Source organism: Aythya ferina (assembly GCF_964211825.1).
Source record: "Aythya ferina genome assembly, chromosome: 9".
In the NCBI taxonomy this organism is placed as follows: Eukaryota; Metazoa; Chordata; class Aves; order Anseriformes; family Anatidae; genus Aythya; species Aythya ferina.
Window position 1 is genome coordinate 9,741,841 of NC_140305.1, and position 17,428 is coordinate 9,759,268.

The window sequence follows — 17,428 nt, forward strand, 5'->3', positions numbered from 1 at the left end:
TGCCGTGTCTCAGGGGCAGCGGCCACAGCCCTGCCCGGCCCTGCTGTTTGTTCTCAGGCACTGCCCCGTGACGGTGCAGGCGCCACCTCTTTGCTCGCCCTTTCCCCTTTTTCCCCCTTCCCCAGCGAGTTGCGGGGGCCCGGGGCTGCCAGGAGGCGGCGGGGCGGCTCCGTCAGGCGCGGCGCGGCGCGGGCATGCCCAGTAGCGGCGCCTCCCCCGCCCCGCAGCAGCCGCCCCGCGCTGCGAGGAGCCGCCGGCAGCGGGAGCGGAGCCGCGAGGAGCCGGGAGGCAGCGGGGAGGCAGCGGCGGCCATGTGAGTGCGGGGCGGGGCGGGACGGGACGGGACCGGGACGGGACGAGCGCTCGGTGCCCGCCCGGCTGGTGCCCGCAGCGCCGGGCCGAGCCCCGCAACAGGTGCAGCGCCCGCGGGGCCGGAGCCGCCGAAGTCGGTCGTGAAGGCGGCGAGAAGCGAGCTCGGCTGGGGGAGAGCACGGAGGCGTCGGGCAGCGACCAGCCCGATGTTACCGTGGGCTCGGCTCAAGCCCAGGTGCTGGCTTTGTCCGCCGTGGTGCTGCCCGCGGCAGGTCTCGGAGCGTTTCTCCGCCCTGTCTGCAGCGTGCTGGCGGCGGGGAGCTCCTCGGGAGCCCGACGGCAGCGCTCTCTTTGTGCGAGCAGAACTTGGTGCGGCCGGAGCTGGCTGGCGGCGAGCGGCTGCTGCCGGCTGATGACACCAAACGCTGTTGTTGGTGTGTGTGAGCTGCTCCCCGGTGATTAATGCCGGAGCTCGCTGCTGCAGCGTTACACAAGTGAAGCTGCTCTAACGCCCAGCTGCAGCCCAGGTAACGTTTAGGCGAACCCGCGTGTGGCTCTGCCCTGGCGTGCTGAGGTGCTCGTGAGAGAATTTGTAAAGTGTTTGTAAGCGGGAGAGGAGATGCGGTGCCCGTAGGACTTGGCTGTCCTGCTGCGGGGGCCTCGCATCAGGCTGCTGACAGGGGTTAGATGCGAAAGAGAAAGCAGTTTTTGTTTGTTTTGGCAGTATAGGCTTTCAGTTTGATAATTGAGACGAAGCCAAGACAAATAAGCTGCTTGTCGTTGGCAGTGTCAGTTGGCTTCTGTTGCATTGCCAGGCATTGTAATGAAAACTTTTTTTGGACATCTGCACAAATATTACGTCCCAATAGCTTCAGAGTTGCTGATGGACAGGAGATAAACGTGTGTTAGCTATGGACTTGGAGCAGCAGCTACAGCTGTAGTTCACTGGACTACAGATGCTAATCGCTCATGGCCACCAAATGCTCTGTAGGGTTATGTCTGCTGCTACACCTAGAGTATTGCACACATGGACACGTTTCTTGCATGTCTGCACAGGCTCACCCGTGGACAGAATGCCGTGCCTTTGGCTGCTGTGAAGTGGCATCGATACAGAACTCCTCGCTGGGTCCGTCCAGCCTGGTGTGCTGCGCCCTGAAGCAGCTTGCAGGGAGGAGCACGGGGAACAGGGGCTGTGCAGTGGATCCCAGAGTGCGTTCCCAGTTTGTACTGATGTGAGGCTCAGAGCGTCTGAACCAGAGGAAGGTTCTTTGTGTTTCGTGGCTCCCAGTAGATTTTATTGGTGTTCTTTCATGCAGGTGCTCGGTTGCTCCTTCTGCGGTGTCCTGTAGCAAGGAGCTCCACAAGGAGCTGTGCGGGGTGTGAAAACTGCTGCCTGGTGGGTTTGAACTAGCAGACACCAGACTCGCTCTGACCTCTTACATTGGAAATCAGTGATCAGTGTTCCTTACTCACCACCCTCTCAGTGACTCCCGGCAGTCACTATCACTCCAGCAGGCCTGTGCTGATTTACGTCAGGTGGGAATCTGCCCCTGTGGCCTCTACAGCGAGTAACAGCAGGGCAGGGACACTCAGCTGATGGACATCTCACCTTGATGCGGGCAGAGGGGAAGTTGGGGCATACGAAGGTTTAACAAAAGATGAGAGAAATTAAAGGGATCTAAAGCAAGAACAGAGAAGGGCTGGACTTTACCAGTGCAGCTGGCTGTTCCTGATGTAAGGGAGAGGACAAAAACTTACTTGGAGGAGATACGAGGAGCAGCGAAGGGAGATGAGGAAAAGAAAATGGAGCCCAGAGCGAAGGTGTGTATAGGCACTGTGTATCTCTGGGAAATAGACTAACAGCAGCAGGTGAAGTACGTGGTTTTATTTCTTTTACAATGGTCACATCTCAAGAGGTAATTATATATAATAGAAGCTCATGGCATCGTGTCGTCTGCTGTTTACAGATAGGTCAGTGACCAGACAGCAGGGTGCCTTTGATTACATTAATCCAATACAAATGTGCTCTATTGCAGGGTACAACTTTTGTGAGACACGCAGCAAAGCCAAGCACCTGGCTCTCCCTTGGGGCAGAATTGCGTCACTGTATCTCCTTCCTAGGGCAGCAGTCAGGGCTTTCTAAAATAAAATAAAAAATCCTTCTGGCTGCTTTAGAGCAGCAAGGAGAATATCCTGGAGGGGACAGATGGGATTAAAATGGTTCCACCAATTGTAATGAATATGTTCAGGTTGGATTTCTATTCAGCTTCTCTGAAGGAGTGGCATGGCGAAGGTCTCCTGCTGTTAGGAGAGCAGGACTTAGCCCTCCTTTTGTGGATGTAATTTTACAGAACTCAGCAAAATCACCCTAGGCTGCCCCTCCTTGGTGCTGATCCACAAAGCCAAACTGATTTAGTACAGTTCTCGTCACAGTCCTCATCCATTCCTTAGGGAGTTTAGTGGCTTGCAAAAGTGGGTACATCCAGAGTGTGTCCTAAGAAAGTACAAATAGCATGAAACAGAGGGATGAATTTTGTAAGTGGCGCGGCTGTTCCGTGCTGGTAAGTGTCGGTGTTCCCTTAGAAATACTTTCCAAAAGAGCTCCGGAAATCCGTGGTGGCAGGAAGGTTTGAGTCCGCTGTGGTCTCAGGGCGTTGCGTCTCGTGGTCGGCTGCCTCAGCCTCAGAGAGGCTAGGTTCAGCCTTGGTATGTTGTGGTACTGATTTTTCTGCAGTAAGCCAAAGGGGCTGATGGTTTGAGGGTCTTTTAGTATTGGTTCCTGCAAGTGTAACTACGAAGGAGTGGGTTGTTTTTCTCACTGATAAGGGATGTAATGGAGCCTGTAATGAAGATAGCCGGGCCATGCTCAGTACGGTGGGGATACTGAGAAGGTCAGAGGATCCCACCTTCAGCATGATTTTATTCTGCCCCGTGTTTGCTGGCTCTAAGGCTCACATCTCTGAATGGGAGCCCAGAAATAGGAGCTGTGACTTTGAGACATCAACAGAAGTGTGTACCTGCTTTGCCCATTGCTTGCTTCCCTTGACTTCAGCGGCACCATGCAGTCAGGGATCTTCTTCACGTGATGCATTAGAAATAAATGCTTCCAGCTCCTGTTAAGCATTATTCATGGTACACACACTTGTGCTTTGAAACACGGGTGGCCCGAGTAGGTCACAAATCTTCTGGATATTTGGGTGATGAGTGTTTGAAAGGGTGGAGATCAAATCGAATGCTGTCTTGATGGCCTCAGCAAAGAAAATAATCTTAGGATGGGAACAATTGGAAACTATCTGTGGTAAGTACAGACCAAGTGAGTGTGTTTCTTGGTAAACATTCTTGAAAAGAGGCTAATGCGAAGCAGGCAAAACCCAAATATATTTAATTCAGTGGTCCCTTTCCTTGAGATTTAGCTCTGTCATTCTGTTCTGCGTTGGCCATTACTTGTCCACGTTGACCTCCAGGAGGTCTGTGTGGATGGTTCCAGCTGTACAGAGACTTGTAGGATACTTGCAGTGGCTGTATAGGAAGCTGATTTGGTCTGCCAAAGGAGCATTTCTCCTTTTTAGATGCAATTTGTGCAATTAAGACCTCACTGAAAAATGCCCATCTAGGCTGTAGAGCACCAGGCAACTCCCCATTCGTGTGCACACGTACGTACAGGATGCTCCCAGGAGGAACCGGCACAGGTCAGGAAAAGGCAGTGAGGTATTAACTGTGGGTTTTTTTCCTTCCTTTCTACTGCCCTTCTGGAAGAACGCAGGATGCATTGAGGATTCGCACTGACAGCTTTAGCCAAATGTTTCTGGTGCCCTGGAAGGGGCAGAACAGACTGTCCCAAATCAGTATAAATTGACTGACCTGCTCATCTTAGGCAATTACAACTTTCGGAGAGAATATCCTCTACGTCATTCAATGCTGTCTGCTGTCATTATTCATAGCCATTACCAGCAATTAACTAGGCTGGCATTTTTTAATGATGCAATTGCTTTTTCCCTGTCTGTACTTGAACCCTCTAAACTCTCTTCCATAATTCATTGAGCAACCACCAAGTGATTGCAAGGTGGTGGTGTTTTTTTTTTTTCTAACTGTTCAGTTATGAAAACCTCGTTTTTTTCTGTGTAAAGTAGTAACTCATCAAAATAGATGTCTGTACACTGGCAAGTGTTTTGTCAGCTGCAATTATATTGTTGCTTCTGTACTAGGTGAAATAATTAAAATGGAAGTTCCTGACCAAATGATCTGAGATAGCTAATCAAGTTTCTTGATGTCTTCAGATGCAAAATTTAATGAGAAATGTGCAGAAAAAGTGCAGGTCTTTTATTTCAGACTAAACAAGAAAGAAATTTAATTTATCAAGTGGCAACTCGCATCTGCTGGGCTCAGTATCACAGGGTCGGAAGCGAACTCTTCTAGAAAAGAGCCCGCTCAGTGCCCGAGCCCCTCTGGGTGCAGACCCTTTCCCTGACCCCCATCCTGGCCGTCCCCTGTCCCAGCCCCAGGCCGTGCAGGAGCTCCACAGGCAGCACTCCCCACGGCCGTGCAGGCAGCAGGCACCTCTTCTGGGGCTGTCAGCAGCAGGACAGGTCCTCAGCCCAGCATCTCCCCTGTGTCCTCCTTCAGTCCAGATTCCCTGTACCTCTGTTGATAAGGAGGGGGTTTTCCCCAAGAGCCTTGTGAGCGGCAGTTCTCGCTGGAGTTTATCCCTGAACCATCAAGGAGAGCAGTGCACTGAAAGCACGGAGCTCTGCTGAAACCCCCTGGGCAGGGGGTTGTCACGGGCCAGTTTCCCTCTTAGACACCGAGGTCCTGAGTCAGGCAATGTGCCACTGTGCTGGACATAATTCCTGGTCCTAGGAAAACTTTCCTAGAAACTATGAAAATCGTTCATTGCCCCTAAGCCCGCTTGTTATCTACTCCGGGAGGCTAATGGTTAGAAATTACATTTGTTCATTCGAATTTGCATGTAAAAATAGCTCCTCCTTATCGTGCTGGGGAGTCTGCCCTGCTCAGGGCCTTCCTTGCAGCGTGCAGCAGTAAGACAAAGGGCACTGCTGCTTGAAAGCACAGACCGTGTCTGCTGTCAGGCACAGACTGTCGCCTGCAAGGGTTCCTATCCCATTGGGTAGTGTTTTGCCCATATTTTGGGGAGTTCAGAGGGGAATTCTAAGACTCAACATTTCTTACTGCTATCTATGATCCTGGAAAACACTGAAAAAATGACAAAACTTCTTTCCCTCTCTCCTCACCCCCTTTACACTGATTTGTGGGAAGGCTTCCTGAGTTTGCCAGTAGCTGCAGGATGGTTCCCCTTCTGTCTGCTCCATGTGTCTCCAGCAGGATCCACTTCCAGTGTGTACAGAGGGGAGCTGCACCCAGCCACTGTCACCCGTGGTGACAACTCAGATTTGGAAAGGGAAAGGGAGGCAAAGAAACAACAAGCTTTGATCAACAGCAGCAGAAGCGAAGTTGTCAGCTACCCCTGGAAGGTGTGGGGCACGCTGTGCCATCGCTGAGCAGATGAAACGTTTGGCACTTTGGGCAGCTGAACATCCTCAATGGGATCAAACCTTCCAAAACAGTGATTACAAGATATTTAACTTGCCTGTTTGTAAACATGCAGAGATGCCTAAAGAGCCCTTTTACAGGGGGGAGCGGTGGATGCTGCTGGCCTCGTTTGCCAGGCCTGGTCCTGGCCGAGTCCTCGTGCCGCAGGGGACAGAGCCAGGTACGAGCATGGCTTTGTTTGCCTTCCGCCACGAGTGCACGGCGTGACAGCAATCCTTCCAGAAGGCTTTGGGTTTCTGGTTGTCTCCCGTGCTTGTAAAGCAGGCAGAGCTTCGGCGATTGCTCCCAGCCCGTCAGAGCACCTGCAGATCTGAAGGCAGAACCCCCTGAGCTGGGGGCAGCGCTGCGGATGTCAGCCTTCTGCTGGCTGGGATCCGGGAGAGCTCAGCTCAGAGCGGGCCCTGGCAGGGTGAGTCAGCAGATATCTTCCTGCAGGCACTGACAGGCTGGATATCCCAAGTGTTTAGCAGAGATCCCACTGGCTTAGGGAAGTCTGCTTCTGAAAGGTTTGATTTCTCTCCAGCAAGGAGCGGTACAGTCGTTCCCTGACAGCTTTGATTTTCTCTCCCACACATACATGAGGATCACACGGTGACATTTTTTCAGCAGCTCTGTTTACTAGCTGATATACATACAGAAATATTCCAAGTCACTTAACATTTTGATGCTTTTTTCTTTGTGTTGAACAAATTCTCCTAGGGAGACTTGGAGAAGGGAATGGAGAGGCAGAGTATGTCCCACGTCGTGGCATCTTGACACGGAGCTGCACGATTTTCATGTCATTTCCCAATTGCCTAGTGCACATTAAACAATATGCCCTGCTGGATTGCATCTCCAGAACAGACACGTGGCTATAGCAGCAAAGCTAAAGCGAAGACCCTTGCAGTAGCGTGTTGATTGCCCTTGTTCTGCCAACCAGTTTTGGCCAGTTACCTCCACTGGAGAGCGAGTGGATTTCCTTTCAAGTTCTGTGCAGACCGAAACGTGTTAGCAGTACGATATGCCCCCAGCAGGAACCGGGGCTGAGAGGTGCTTTTCTTGCCCAACCCCACCTGGCAGAGCCAGCTATGAACTTTGCAAGCTGATGTTGTTCTTGCTGCTGGCTCCCAGAAAGCTGCTCGCTGAGGACCTCCTTCACCGTGGGTTTAGAAGTAAAGCTTCTCCTCAGTCCTGAGCCTCCTCTCCCCACCGTTCTTGTCTCAGGAGCAGGCTGGGAGGTGGCACTGGTCGTGCAGAAAGGAGGGGCTTTGGCTCAGGGCGGAACAGAGCAATTACAGCATCAAACAGCATGGGGAGGTGAGGAGGGGCAGGGGAGGAGGAATATTTGTTTAACAGGACAGATGGTGAGTGCGGATGAATCAAGAGGTGGCCTGCATGTTGGGGAAGGGAATGCTGTTCCCAGGGAGAAGAGCAGAGCTCCTCTCTCAGAAACACCCTCAATCCTGTCCGTGTACACCAGGTACCAAGATTTTAGAGTAACTTGCTGTAGTCTTGGAGGAATCTCAGTTCTTGTAGCAAGTAAAAGAACTTCAGAAACCCTCAGTGTGATGGCACTGAACGATCGCTCCTACTGATGGCCCTTAGATGACCAAGTGCTGACCAGCAAAGGGAAAAGGAGTCCAAGAAGTCAGATCTGTGTAGGAAGTTAAATCCCAAATCCAAGACCACTGGCTCTAGATCAGGCTCAGCTAAAGCATTCTGTACAGGCTACCTTCGCTCAGAGCTGCTGTAGCAGCACAGCTCAAGGTGAGGGAAAGCATTACAGAAATGCAGAAACAAATGTAGCCCAGAAGGTAACTCCCCTTGAATTGTGTGTTACATACTCTGCTGAGTGAACCTGAACCTCAAATACTGTAAAAAACTTTAACAAGTTAACTGGTAACTAGCCAAATGTTCATTTAATTTTAAACTGTGCTTCTTCTATTTTGTGCTTTTTTTTAAAACTTTGCTCCACCATGCTGTGATTCTGTGATTCTGAGGTGTTTGATAAATATTTTCTTGATAGCTTAAAAGAAAAAAAAAAAGTCACCTGTGGCTTAGGGTGAAAAATAGTGCAATAAATGAAGAACCCCTCTCACGTGCCAGGCAGTAGAGCAGTATTATCTAACCAGGTGGTGACAGCAGCTCTGTGTGTGAGGAAGAGGAGACAAACCCAGGTGTTTGCAGCTCGCTGTGCCAAGCCCACGCTCTGTGTCTTGCCAGCAGCAGCCCCTGGCAGTCCGTGGCAGCCAGGTGTCTCAGGCAGTGACTCACGCTGAACCCAGTTCTCTTGCTGGCAGTGTGCTCCCTTGTTAACGTGCGGATGGGCCATCTCAAAACCTGCCTCCCTGCAGCTTCCCGGGGGTGAATGTGACTTGTCTGCCCGCGTCTGAGACTTCTCCCTTCCTGAGGCTGCTTGATTACAGCATCAAGATTCACCCAGCATCAGCTCCAGCTCCAAGAGGGCTCCTAGCCCAACTCCCCCTGGGAATGTCTCTCTTTTGAGTCTGTTTGGGGGTGGCAGTGTGTGTTTCTGGGCTCCAGCAGCAGAAAACGTATCAAACAGGCTGTCAGTGATGGCAGCAAACAGGGCTGTAGTTCCCTGGTGTTGTCAAATAAGCAAAGGGAATCCCTCTGCTCTGAGCTACAATTTCCTCTAATTTGGTCAGAGCAGAATAGTCTGGGGTTATTGATCTTGGCTGTCTTCTTGAGAGACTGAACTAGGCACAGTTAGCTCCATTCTTTTGTGTGGGACGAGGCTGATTGCAGGCTGAGGTCAGCAGACAATTCACTTTGAGCATTTGAGGAATTAAGATGAGGGCCTTGACTCTTTCTTATGCCAAACAGAACTTGTGAATTTCAGGAAAGCCTTTATGTTTTCTGCTCTGCCAAGCTCCGACTTTGCAAATCCTTCTCTCAGGAGCAGTAAGGAAAAATGAGAGCTGTCAGGATGGAGGAGGCTTCTTTTGCTTTACTCTCACACCTCAAACAGCAGCATCACAGGCGCTTTGGTATGTGCAAAAATACAAGGCACGTGACCTCTGAACAGGCCGAACAGCCCAACACCGTCTCTTAAGCAAGACTTGAAGTTTTAAGCAAAGTGTTCTCTTTCTCAAAGTTTTCATCAGCTAGGAGAACTCTAGGATTACTGTTACACACGTGCAAAGGTAGAGTCGGTCATATTGAGCCATCCTTCCTTCAGTCCCACGTAAAGGACGTTTGGACAGAAGGCTTTGTATTGAATGTGTACTCTGGGATTATGGTGAAGAGAAATAGGATCTCTGCCCTGCTCAAAGTGAAGGAACATGATAAATCTCCCTGTGTGGTATTGATGCGGGAAGCCCTACTGAGGCAATGCTATTTCTTCTACTGCTAACCCATGTCTGTCAATGAGCCCTGTAGTAGGGCAGAATCAAGGATCACGTCTTTGGGATGGAGTAGGTGGTTTCAGCTTTCTTTTAACTATGGATACAGAGAGATGGAGTGAAGAAGATACAGGGATAGACTGGGACCTAGGACAGCACCACCCACTGCTCCATTAGGCATCGCACGGTCTTCCTGTATGATACAGAGAAGGAAATCAGTGCTGTCTCAGTCCTCCTGTCTTCAAAGTGGAACAAGGGGAAGATGTCGTAGTTGGCTCTCCTTTCCCTTAGAAAAGACAAAGGAAAAAGACTCAGGGACTGTGTTCAGCTATCTTTAAGCACGAGACCTCTGCCCAGTTAATGTGGGGGCATTTGGAACTGATAGTTCCTTACAGCTATTGCCAAAAACAAAGCAAGGTTCTTCTGAGGAAAGCTTTACTTTTCCAGAACACAACATGTTTTGTATTTCCAACTATGACAGATATTGTGTAGAATTGCTGTTGGGTATATTCAGATGAAGTTGGAGATCAGAGGCAAATAAGTTGACCTTGCAAGGATTAAGAGAGAGGATGTTAATACTCTAATGGCAATGTGAGATTTCTAGGTGCAAAGATATTCAGAACAGGAACAAACACCTCTGCCTAGCAGCATGAAGTGTGTTTGTTTTTTCAAACTGCTGACTTTTTTAGTGACAGCTGCTTTGTGCAAAGGGGTATGGAGCGGACCTGATGTAGATGATTCCATGATGCTGTGCAAGAGCTATTCTACATACGGACGTTGTGATGCAAAGCATGTTTTACTTGACAACTCAGTGTTTTGTTCTGTCTTTAGAAATAAAATCCTGAGAGGCTGATGCTTTTTGATGTGTGTGCATTAGACAGGTGGTTTTGTTATAAGCTATTTGTTTTGTTTATTTGTTTGCCAGACTATCTAAAACAGAAGTTGCTTGACAAATTAGAAGCTTGAATTCAGCCTCCTGTTTTGGGGGCCTTGCCTCTAGTCCATGAGATGGCTCATGTCTCAGTTCAGGCCATCTGGATATGGAGAGTACCCTCATCTTTCCAGATGTGGTGTTGGTGCTTATCTTTTTAGGTGTCCTTTGTAGCAAATTTATAGGTATCCTTTATACCAACCTTATAAATATCCTTCATAGCTCGCTTGATAACAACAAAAAAAAAGTAATAAAAAAAAAAAAACAGTCATGCTATAACATGTGAAGGGAACATAAAAGCTATGGACTGGGGAAAATATCTTCTCTTTCTCTCTTTGAAGAGGAAAAGTAAATTCCCTATGGAAAGATCAAAGCACCTAATGTTAATGGATTGTGACAAGGTTAAAAAATATGAAGAAAATAATAGGTTGAAACATAAAAGAGTGAAATAGATAAGAGTGTTTTTTGTTGGAGATACAGTTAGATGGCTAGCTAAGTACTTGAGATTATGTGTCGTAGCTAAAGAGCTGTTAGTGGAAACAGCTATTTCTTTCCTCATGCCTGGCACAATCTCCACCTGTGTGGTGCCAAGGTATCCTTTGAACTGTGAGTTCCTCTTCCCCTGCACTGCTCTCTGCTAGTGGACGACAGCCTAATGTATCCTGTAACTCAACCAGACCCTCTCAGGTTGACGCAAGACTGATGTAATAACTTGTAAAGTCACTTTAATAGCCCAATAAGGTCCCGCTGGAGTAAAGAAAAATACATAGAGCTTATCAAAGGGGGGGAAAAAAGATAGAAACCTGCCTGGTGAGTTAGGAAACGTTCACGGGTGAAGAACACTAGTACAGCGTTGGTTCAGATTCTTGTACTGTATCTAGAAATTAGAAGGTAAGTGGCCTTGACCCGATTATTTGATGTCTCGAGTTCCTGACAATAGGATAAAAAATAAATTTAGAAGCAGTAATTGAAAGACAGCTGCCATTGTGTGAGTTATGCAGTATGTCAAGAACTGTCAGGGTGCTGAGGCCTGGCCAGCTCCAGATATAAGGCCCATGCCTCTCCCACAACTTCTGGAAGCCCAGCGCTGCTTCAGTCCTTTCTGTGGCATGAGAACACTGCGTGCTTCATGTTATGCTTGGCATCTGGTTGTATGTTTTTCTTTGAGCGTCTAAAATAGATATTTGGAGTTGTGGAGCTGTTTGCCACTTACGTTCTGTGCTTACAGAGATGTGTGAATATTAAGGCCTGGCAACTCATAGTTAGAACATTCCTTAATTCCTTCAAAATCAATAACACAGGATATTGAATGAAGGCTTTTTTATTTTAACCACCCATTTAAGTGCAGCACCCAAGCCTAGATACTGAAACTTCAGCTGTCAGCCTTTGTTTCACCGTGTTGTACCTCCACGAGGCAGTAACCGCAGTGGGCCCTGCTCACCGTGCCATTGCTGCCAGGTCCAGCTGGCTGACCTGCTCTGTGGGGTAAGGGAGTGCTACTCCCAAAGACCATTCACAAGTACAAAAATGCGGTGTCCCCTTCTCTTCCATCTCCTTCTGCTTCACAAACTTGTGTATTGCTGTTTTTGTTTTTTTTTTTTTTTTTAATAGGTTGTCAGTTATACCACCAATCATTTCCATTTCTGCGTTGATGCATGAGAGATAACATACAAAACATTGCTACAGTAGGGTGCTGCTAGGAGATGATACTGGCAACACATGCTATTAGCCATATTAATTTATTTCCTTCTAATAGCCGAGAAGAAAACACATGGAATCGGTGAGCAACACAACCTCAGTTTTCATTTGAAAAAGGAAATAAGAGAGTGATTCATTCTCAAGCCATACGCTCCAAAGGAGGAAGGTTTGAATTATTAACAACATATCTAAACATGATGAGTGCTGACACCTTAATCTCTTTTATTTTTACTGCCACGGATTTTCTTCACATGCGGTGAGAGAATTTACACTATGGGAAGTGTTAATGGTTTCACGCTTCCTACCCATTTTTAGCTGCCTAATTTATGGAAAATCATAACTAGGTGAGTCACTGCTTTCACAGGATTAGTGTGGCTGACACAGAGTTTTGGGTGTTCCTTTAATTTCCATACTTGCTTGAAAGGAACAACAAGCCCACATTAAAACTGTTAGTGTTGGGTATTACAGTGGAGTTCAGAGTCTCTGCTCTGCTCAGTCATGTGCAAATATTGCAAGAGATGCTCCCTGTCCATTTAAGCTAACAACTGGAGGAAAACAAACAAACAACAACAAAAAATAAAACAAGAAAAGAAAGAATTTATCTGCATTATAGATGGTGTGAGTTGGGGTGTGTCTGTTTGTTCAGGATTTGTGTCTAATTGGATGGGAGTTAGGTATTGGCAAAGATGCTTACAAATAGAAGCAATACTAGGAACCCCACTATAAACAACCCTTCATCCTGCAATAGCCATTGCAGAAGCACATTTACGTTCCTCTTGATCTCAGGAGGTTTTGGCTAGGCATTCACAAGTTACAAGAAAATAAGAGCCAAACCTGAAGATCAGGGTTTGTCCCTGAGAGTGAATAGTAGAGTAAATGAACCATAGGTTGAAATGCGTTTGGGCTGTCTGTACCATCAGTGTAACAGGAGAAATTCAGCATGTGAAATACTCCAGTACTGAATAAGGTGTAGCTTTCATGGTCAGTGGTCTTTGTAATAACTAGCTCACAAAGGTCTGTTCAGTTTAGAGCGCAGTCTCCAGCAGGTAGTAACAGATTAAACTTTACAAAAATCTTGAATTGATTTTTTTTTAAACTGATATAGTGTTCTATAAACCTCTTAAACTTGTTGCAAAAGTCATGTGTTAACTCTTATAAGTCTTTCACCCAATTAGAATTTCTTAAACATCCACAGTTTTTTCTGCTACTGTTTTTTTTCTGTATAATTCTACCTCCAGAGGCTGTTTGCTTCAGTTCAGATTTCTGATTTAAGGAGCTCATATCTCACTGCACAGCACATACCAGGTAGTAGGACTATCCATCTTTATCTTCAGAGTTTGCTTTGCCGGGAAGCCTGTTGTGTTCAGCTGAACAGTGTGGACCTTGTGCTGGATTAATTTTGAATTACTGTCCTGAAGAAATTTTAATTTTTAGGTGCTCTCTGTAAATAATAACGAAATGAAGTGTCACTAATTCTCCCTTTTTGTTTTCCACTGGAGTGCTTGTGGGGAATATACCTAGAGAAAAGATGTTACAAGTCATTTTTTGCTTAGGGTTCCTTTTCTCTCCCCAGTTTCTTTCTGTTCTGTCAGCATCTTTTTTCTCATATCAATTACTCTGACTTGAGAAATAACAAAGTTCTTCACAACAGTGCTTGAGGACTGCTATGTTTGCTACATGAATTCTGAGGCAGATCTTCAGCTGCTATAAATTGAAGCCACAAACATTTTTTTTCAACTAAAGATTATCCTGTCATACATGTATATATGCTATCTGTTTTGTTTTTCTAGTGTTTTTAAAATGCTTGGAAATTTTTAAAAACAAAAGGAAAGAAGTGGAACGGAGAATAATATGCTTAAGGTTGGCAAACAATAAGTTACTGGTGCTTGTTAAATGCTAAGTTGCAGATACCAAGTATAGATCATGTTAATCAACTGCTGTATGTCAGAGTCTCTGAGTACCATCATACTCTTCTGAAAGAGGTGTTAGGAAACAAATCCCAAATGACCCTTAAAATGTGTCACCAAACTGATCGCGTGAGAATGGTTAATCAGTAATGTAGGCAAGTAGAGTATTCATTATTTGATCATCCGTTTTCTTTTAGCCTGAAGTTAAGCCTTCTTCAACTGCTGTTTTACAATATGAGTTTATTGTGTAGACAGAAGCCCATTGGAACTGCTGTTTGCTGAAGAAGATTCAAAGTACTTCAAGTATTGAGTGCTGAATTGTTCCGCCACGCTCCTCTGGGAGGGTTTTTTGTAGTGGGAATGTGTTTGGACTGCATATTATTATTCACTGACCGTATATGTAGGTTTTTCAGGCAAAAATATTTGGAATTTCATTCTGAAGTTGACACAAACATTTGTGTTGGATGCTTTTATTCGTACTTCCAAAATGCTCCATGTTTTTCATATTCTTATTTCACTCAGGGCAGTTGAGTGACAGTGCAGAAGAAAAGAACAAGAACAGCAACATCCTTTGAGAGATGAATGATTGCCTGCTCATTCGGTTAAGAGGAAGTGTCTTCCTCTACTGGAGAGCCACTGACATCACTGAGGTGTAACGTGTTTGAGTAACAGAAGCAAAAACAGAGGCTGAAAAAGAGGTGTCTAGATGCAAGGCTTTTAAACAGAGCAAACTTTGGCCTGTGCCCCCACAAAATGTGGCTTGTGCGATTGCATCTGCAATACTCTGCTAAACATGGTGGAGTGGCAAAGACCACACAGATACCAATTCCTAAATATTGCTGGGAAATCAGTGGATAGGTAGAGGTGAGACACAAATTATTGCTGCCAGATGAGGGAAAGTTTTAAGGGAAGCCCGGGAGCTATTTGGTTACTGCAGCCAGCCATGCCCAGGGATAGTCTGGACCTCATCATACCACCAAAAGTCTTCTGCTGCCTGATTCTCCATGGAAGGGGAAGAGGTGGAGGAGAGCTGGTGGATGTGGCTGGAAATGGAAGCACTGCAAGTTGGCTAGTCTTGCAAGGTGGCAAGGGAGGTAAGCTGGAGGTATTTTGGTGACAGGGAAGTGATGTAGCAAGTTTGGATGTGAAGCCAGGCTTTATTGGTTTGGGTTCTCATGGAACAGTTTGCAATATGGTTTGCAAAGGCTTTTTCTAATTAATGACATCATAAACAGAAATAAATGGAGTAATTCTGTGTATTCCTGGTGTTTTATTCAAGTAGAAGGGATAAGACTCAGTCATGGTACCAATAAAAAACTCACCACAGAAAAGGCAGAAGTATACAAGTCAAGAAGTCTGATGTTATACAGTTAGCATTTGCTCTACAAAAAAGCCAGTGGATTGAGTATTTGTCCTGCTTTGATGCATTTTGTTTCCAAGCAAACTAATGTACAAAGGATAAAAATAAAGTAAGACATTAGTAATACACTTTTTTTGGCACCAGTTACTGAAATCTATGCTTCATTCTGTGGTGTGTACTGCAGAAATTTCTAAGTGAATCCAATACATATCTTCAAAGTAATAACTGACAAGTTAATAAAAGCAAGAATTAGCAGACTCAGACCTGCTTCTTCTTTACTTTGTTCAACTCAATGCATTCATACAAGGCTAGACATTCTGGAAATTGTCCATGTTTAATGGATATAGTTAGAATAATTCTAATGCCTACTTTATTTGCTGCCTTTTTTTTTTTTTTTTAACCAAATCAAGCAAATATGTTTTTTCCTCTTGGACATTGACAATTGCTTCCCATCACAGCAGAGGACACCTAAAACAGTAAGATGGAGCTGTGCCCTGATGTTAGAAGCACCTTGGACATGGCCTGATACAATGTGGGGTTGTGGCAATAATATTTTACTATAATTGCTTTCCTAAGATGACAGAGCACTGCAGTTCTTGTCATTTTTTCAGTATGAGTCGAACCCAATGTATGTGATTCAGGCATATTCATTTGACAGAACGCTCTGAATTTACATGATTAGAAAGCTCTTCCGTTTAAATGCAATTCATCAAGGCATTTTTCCCAAGTGAAATACCTGTATCAACTTTTTCTTTACAAAGGTGGGAGGAAAATAATCTTACTAAATTCACAAAAAATCTATGAACTGTCTGCACGTGCCATCAGGTAGGTAGGTAAATCATGTTTCTAATTAGTTCCAGCTGTAAAACAGCATGTGCGAGATTGAAGACTGAGTTGAAGTTCTTAGAAAAAAACAAACAAAAAAAAAAAAACACACTACAAAATAGTACTACAAACTTCTGAAATGATGGATTTTTCAGAATATCAGACCCTCAAACCTACTCAATCTCATAAAATGTTAGTCAGAATCTTAATAAGAAAAATGCTTAGATAAAGTGTTAGCAAGTTCTTTACCGTTGCAGTACCCTTCAGGAATATTATAACAGAATTATGCAGCAGGTTCTCTGAAACCTTGCCATAAATAATAGTTATGTGGTCTTAAGACATCAATAACTGTTCGCAAACTGTTCTCTTATGCTAGTTTCAAGCTCCTCGCAGAAGTATTTCTGTTAATCCACATACACACAGATGGTGTATTACATATGACGACTGTCTACAGTTATGTGAGTGTAACACAGTTGTTGCAACTAGTAAGAACTTGCATTTATTTTAAAAAGCTGTGTTACTACACAGTAACTCAGATGTTTTGATATTTTTGAGATCCTGATTCTGCAATAAGCTTACGGAACAGAATTTGGTACAGCTTTACCCAGATAAGATCACAGCAGAAAGGAAGACTGGTCAAGACTAGACCAGTGCTCTCTTGGTAAAAGAAATCAGATATACATGTATATATTTTTCCATCGCTTTTCCTTCCCTTTGTGAGTGCAAAGTAAAAATTAAACTTGCTTTAACCACACTTGGTTGGATGAGTGTTGTTGAGATTATGGTAATTACTGGTTCATTATCGGAAACTGTGTCCTGGTCTTCTGACTCATAAAAGACTTCAGAGCCTCTGTTAATGTTTATCAACTTTATATATGAGCAAAATAGAAGAAAAAAGTCAGCAATACCATTGAAGATGAGATGATTATCAAATAACTTTTTTTCTATAAATTATTTTTTTTTCTGCAAGTTACAGATTGATTTATGTTACTTGGATGTAGCGGTGTGGTGAGTAGCATAAGCCTGAGGCTTGTACTTTATTGTAAATTTGAATTAACAGTTATTGATAAAAATCCAATTAATTCAAATAGAATTTGTTTCGTGTTTATGTGTGTGTTTCTTTTTTAAATGAACTTCAACTTCTTGTGTACGGTAGCTTTATTTCACATGGTTTACTTTTTAAAGCAATCACAAGTTTGTTTGAATCACAGCAAGGATTGGTGTGCTAACATTCATGGGTTTATTATTTGGAATCCAGCCTTCCCTTAAAAATTTGAATTGATAACCCACTAATCTTAAGCCATTATGTTTTTATTTGTAAGGTTGGAGAATAATATCTAAAACTTTATCCCTATTCAAATATTTGCAAGCTTTGGTGGTCACTTCTGTTTGAGGTTTTATTTGAGATGTATACATACATACGTAAGTAGAATTACCTCAGTCTCTCTCAAATAACCTGCGTAACAAAGTCCTGCACCAGTAA

General features: G+C 45.0%; 1 protein-coding gene and 1 long non-coding RNA gene across 4 annotated transcripts in view; one reads left to right on the top strand and one right to left on the bottom strand.

Moving 5' to 3' along the window:
* LOC311441153 overlaps nucleotides 1-17,428 on the bottom strand; it is a 60,904-nt gene that overhangs the window by 8,494 nt on the left and 34,982 nt on the right. The gene's annotated exons all lie outside the window — the stretch shown is intronic.
* Nucleotides 192-17,428, top strand: part of LOC311441152 (vesicle-associated membrane protein 2-like) — a 46,949-nt gene continuing 29,712 nt past the window's right edge. For 2 of the 3 annotated variants that reach the window (XM_084528856.1, XM_084528855.1), the window contains exon 1: nucleotides 192-313. In XM_084528856.1, the coding sequence (XP_084384982.1) occupies nucleotides 195-313 (119 nt within the window). In that variant the 5' untranslated portion in view covers nucleotides 192-194. Of the gene's footprint in view, nucleotides 314-2,033; nucleotides 2,134-17,428 lie in introns of those variants that run through there. The other variant, XM_084528857.1, reaches the window with a different exon arrangement.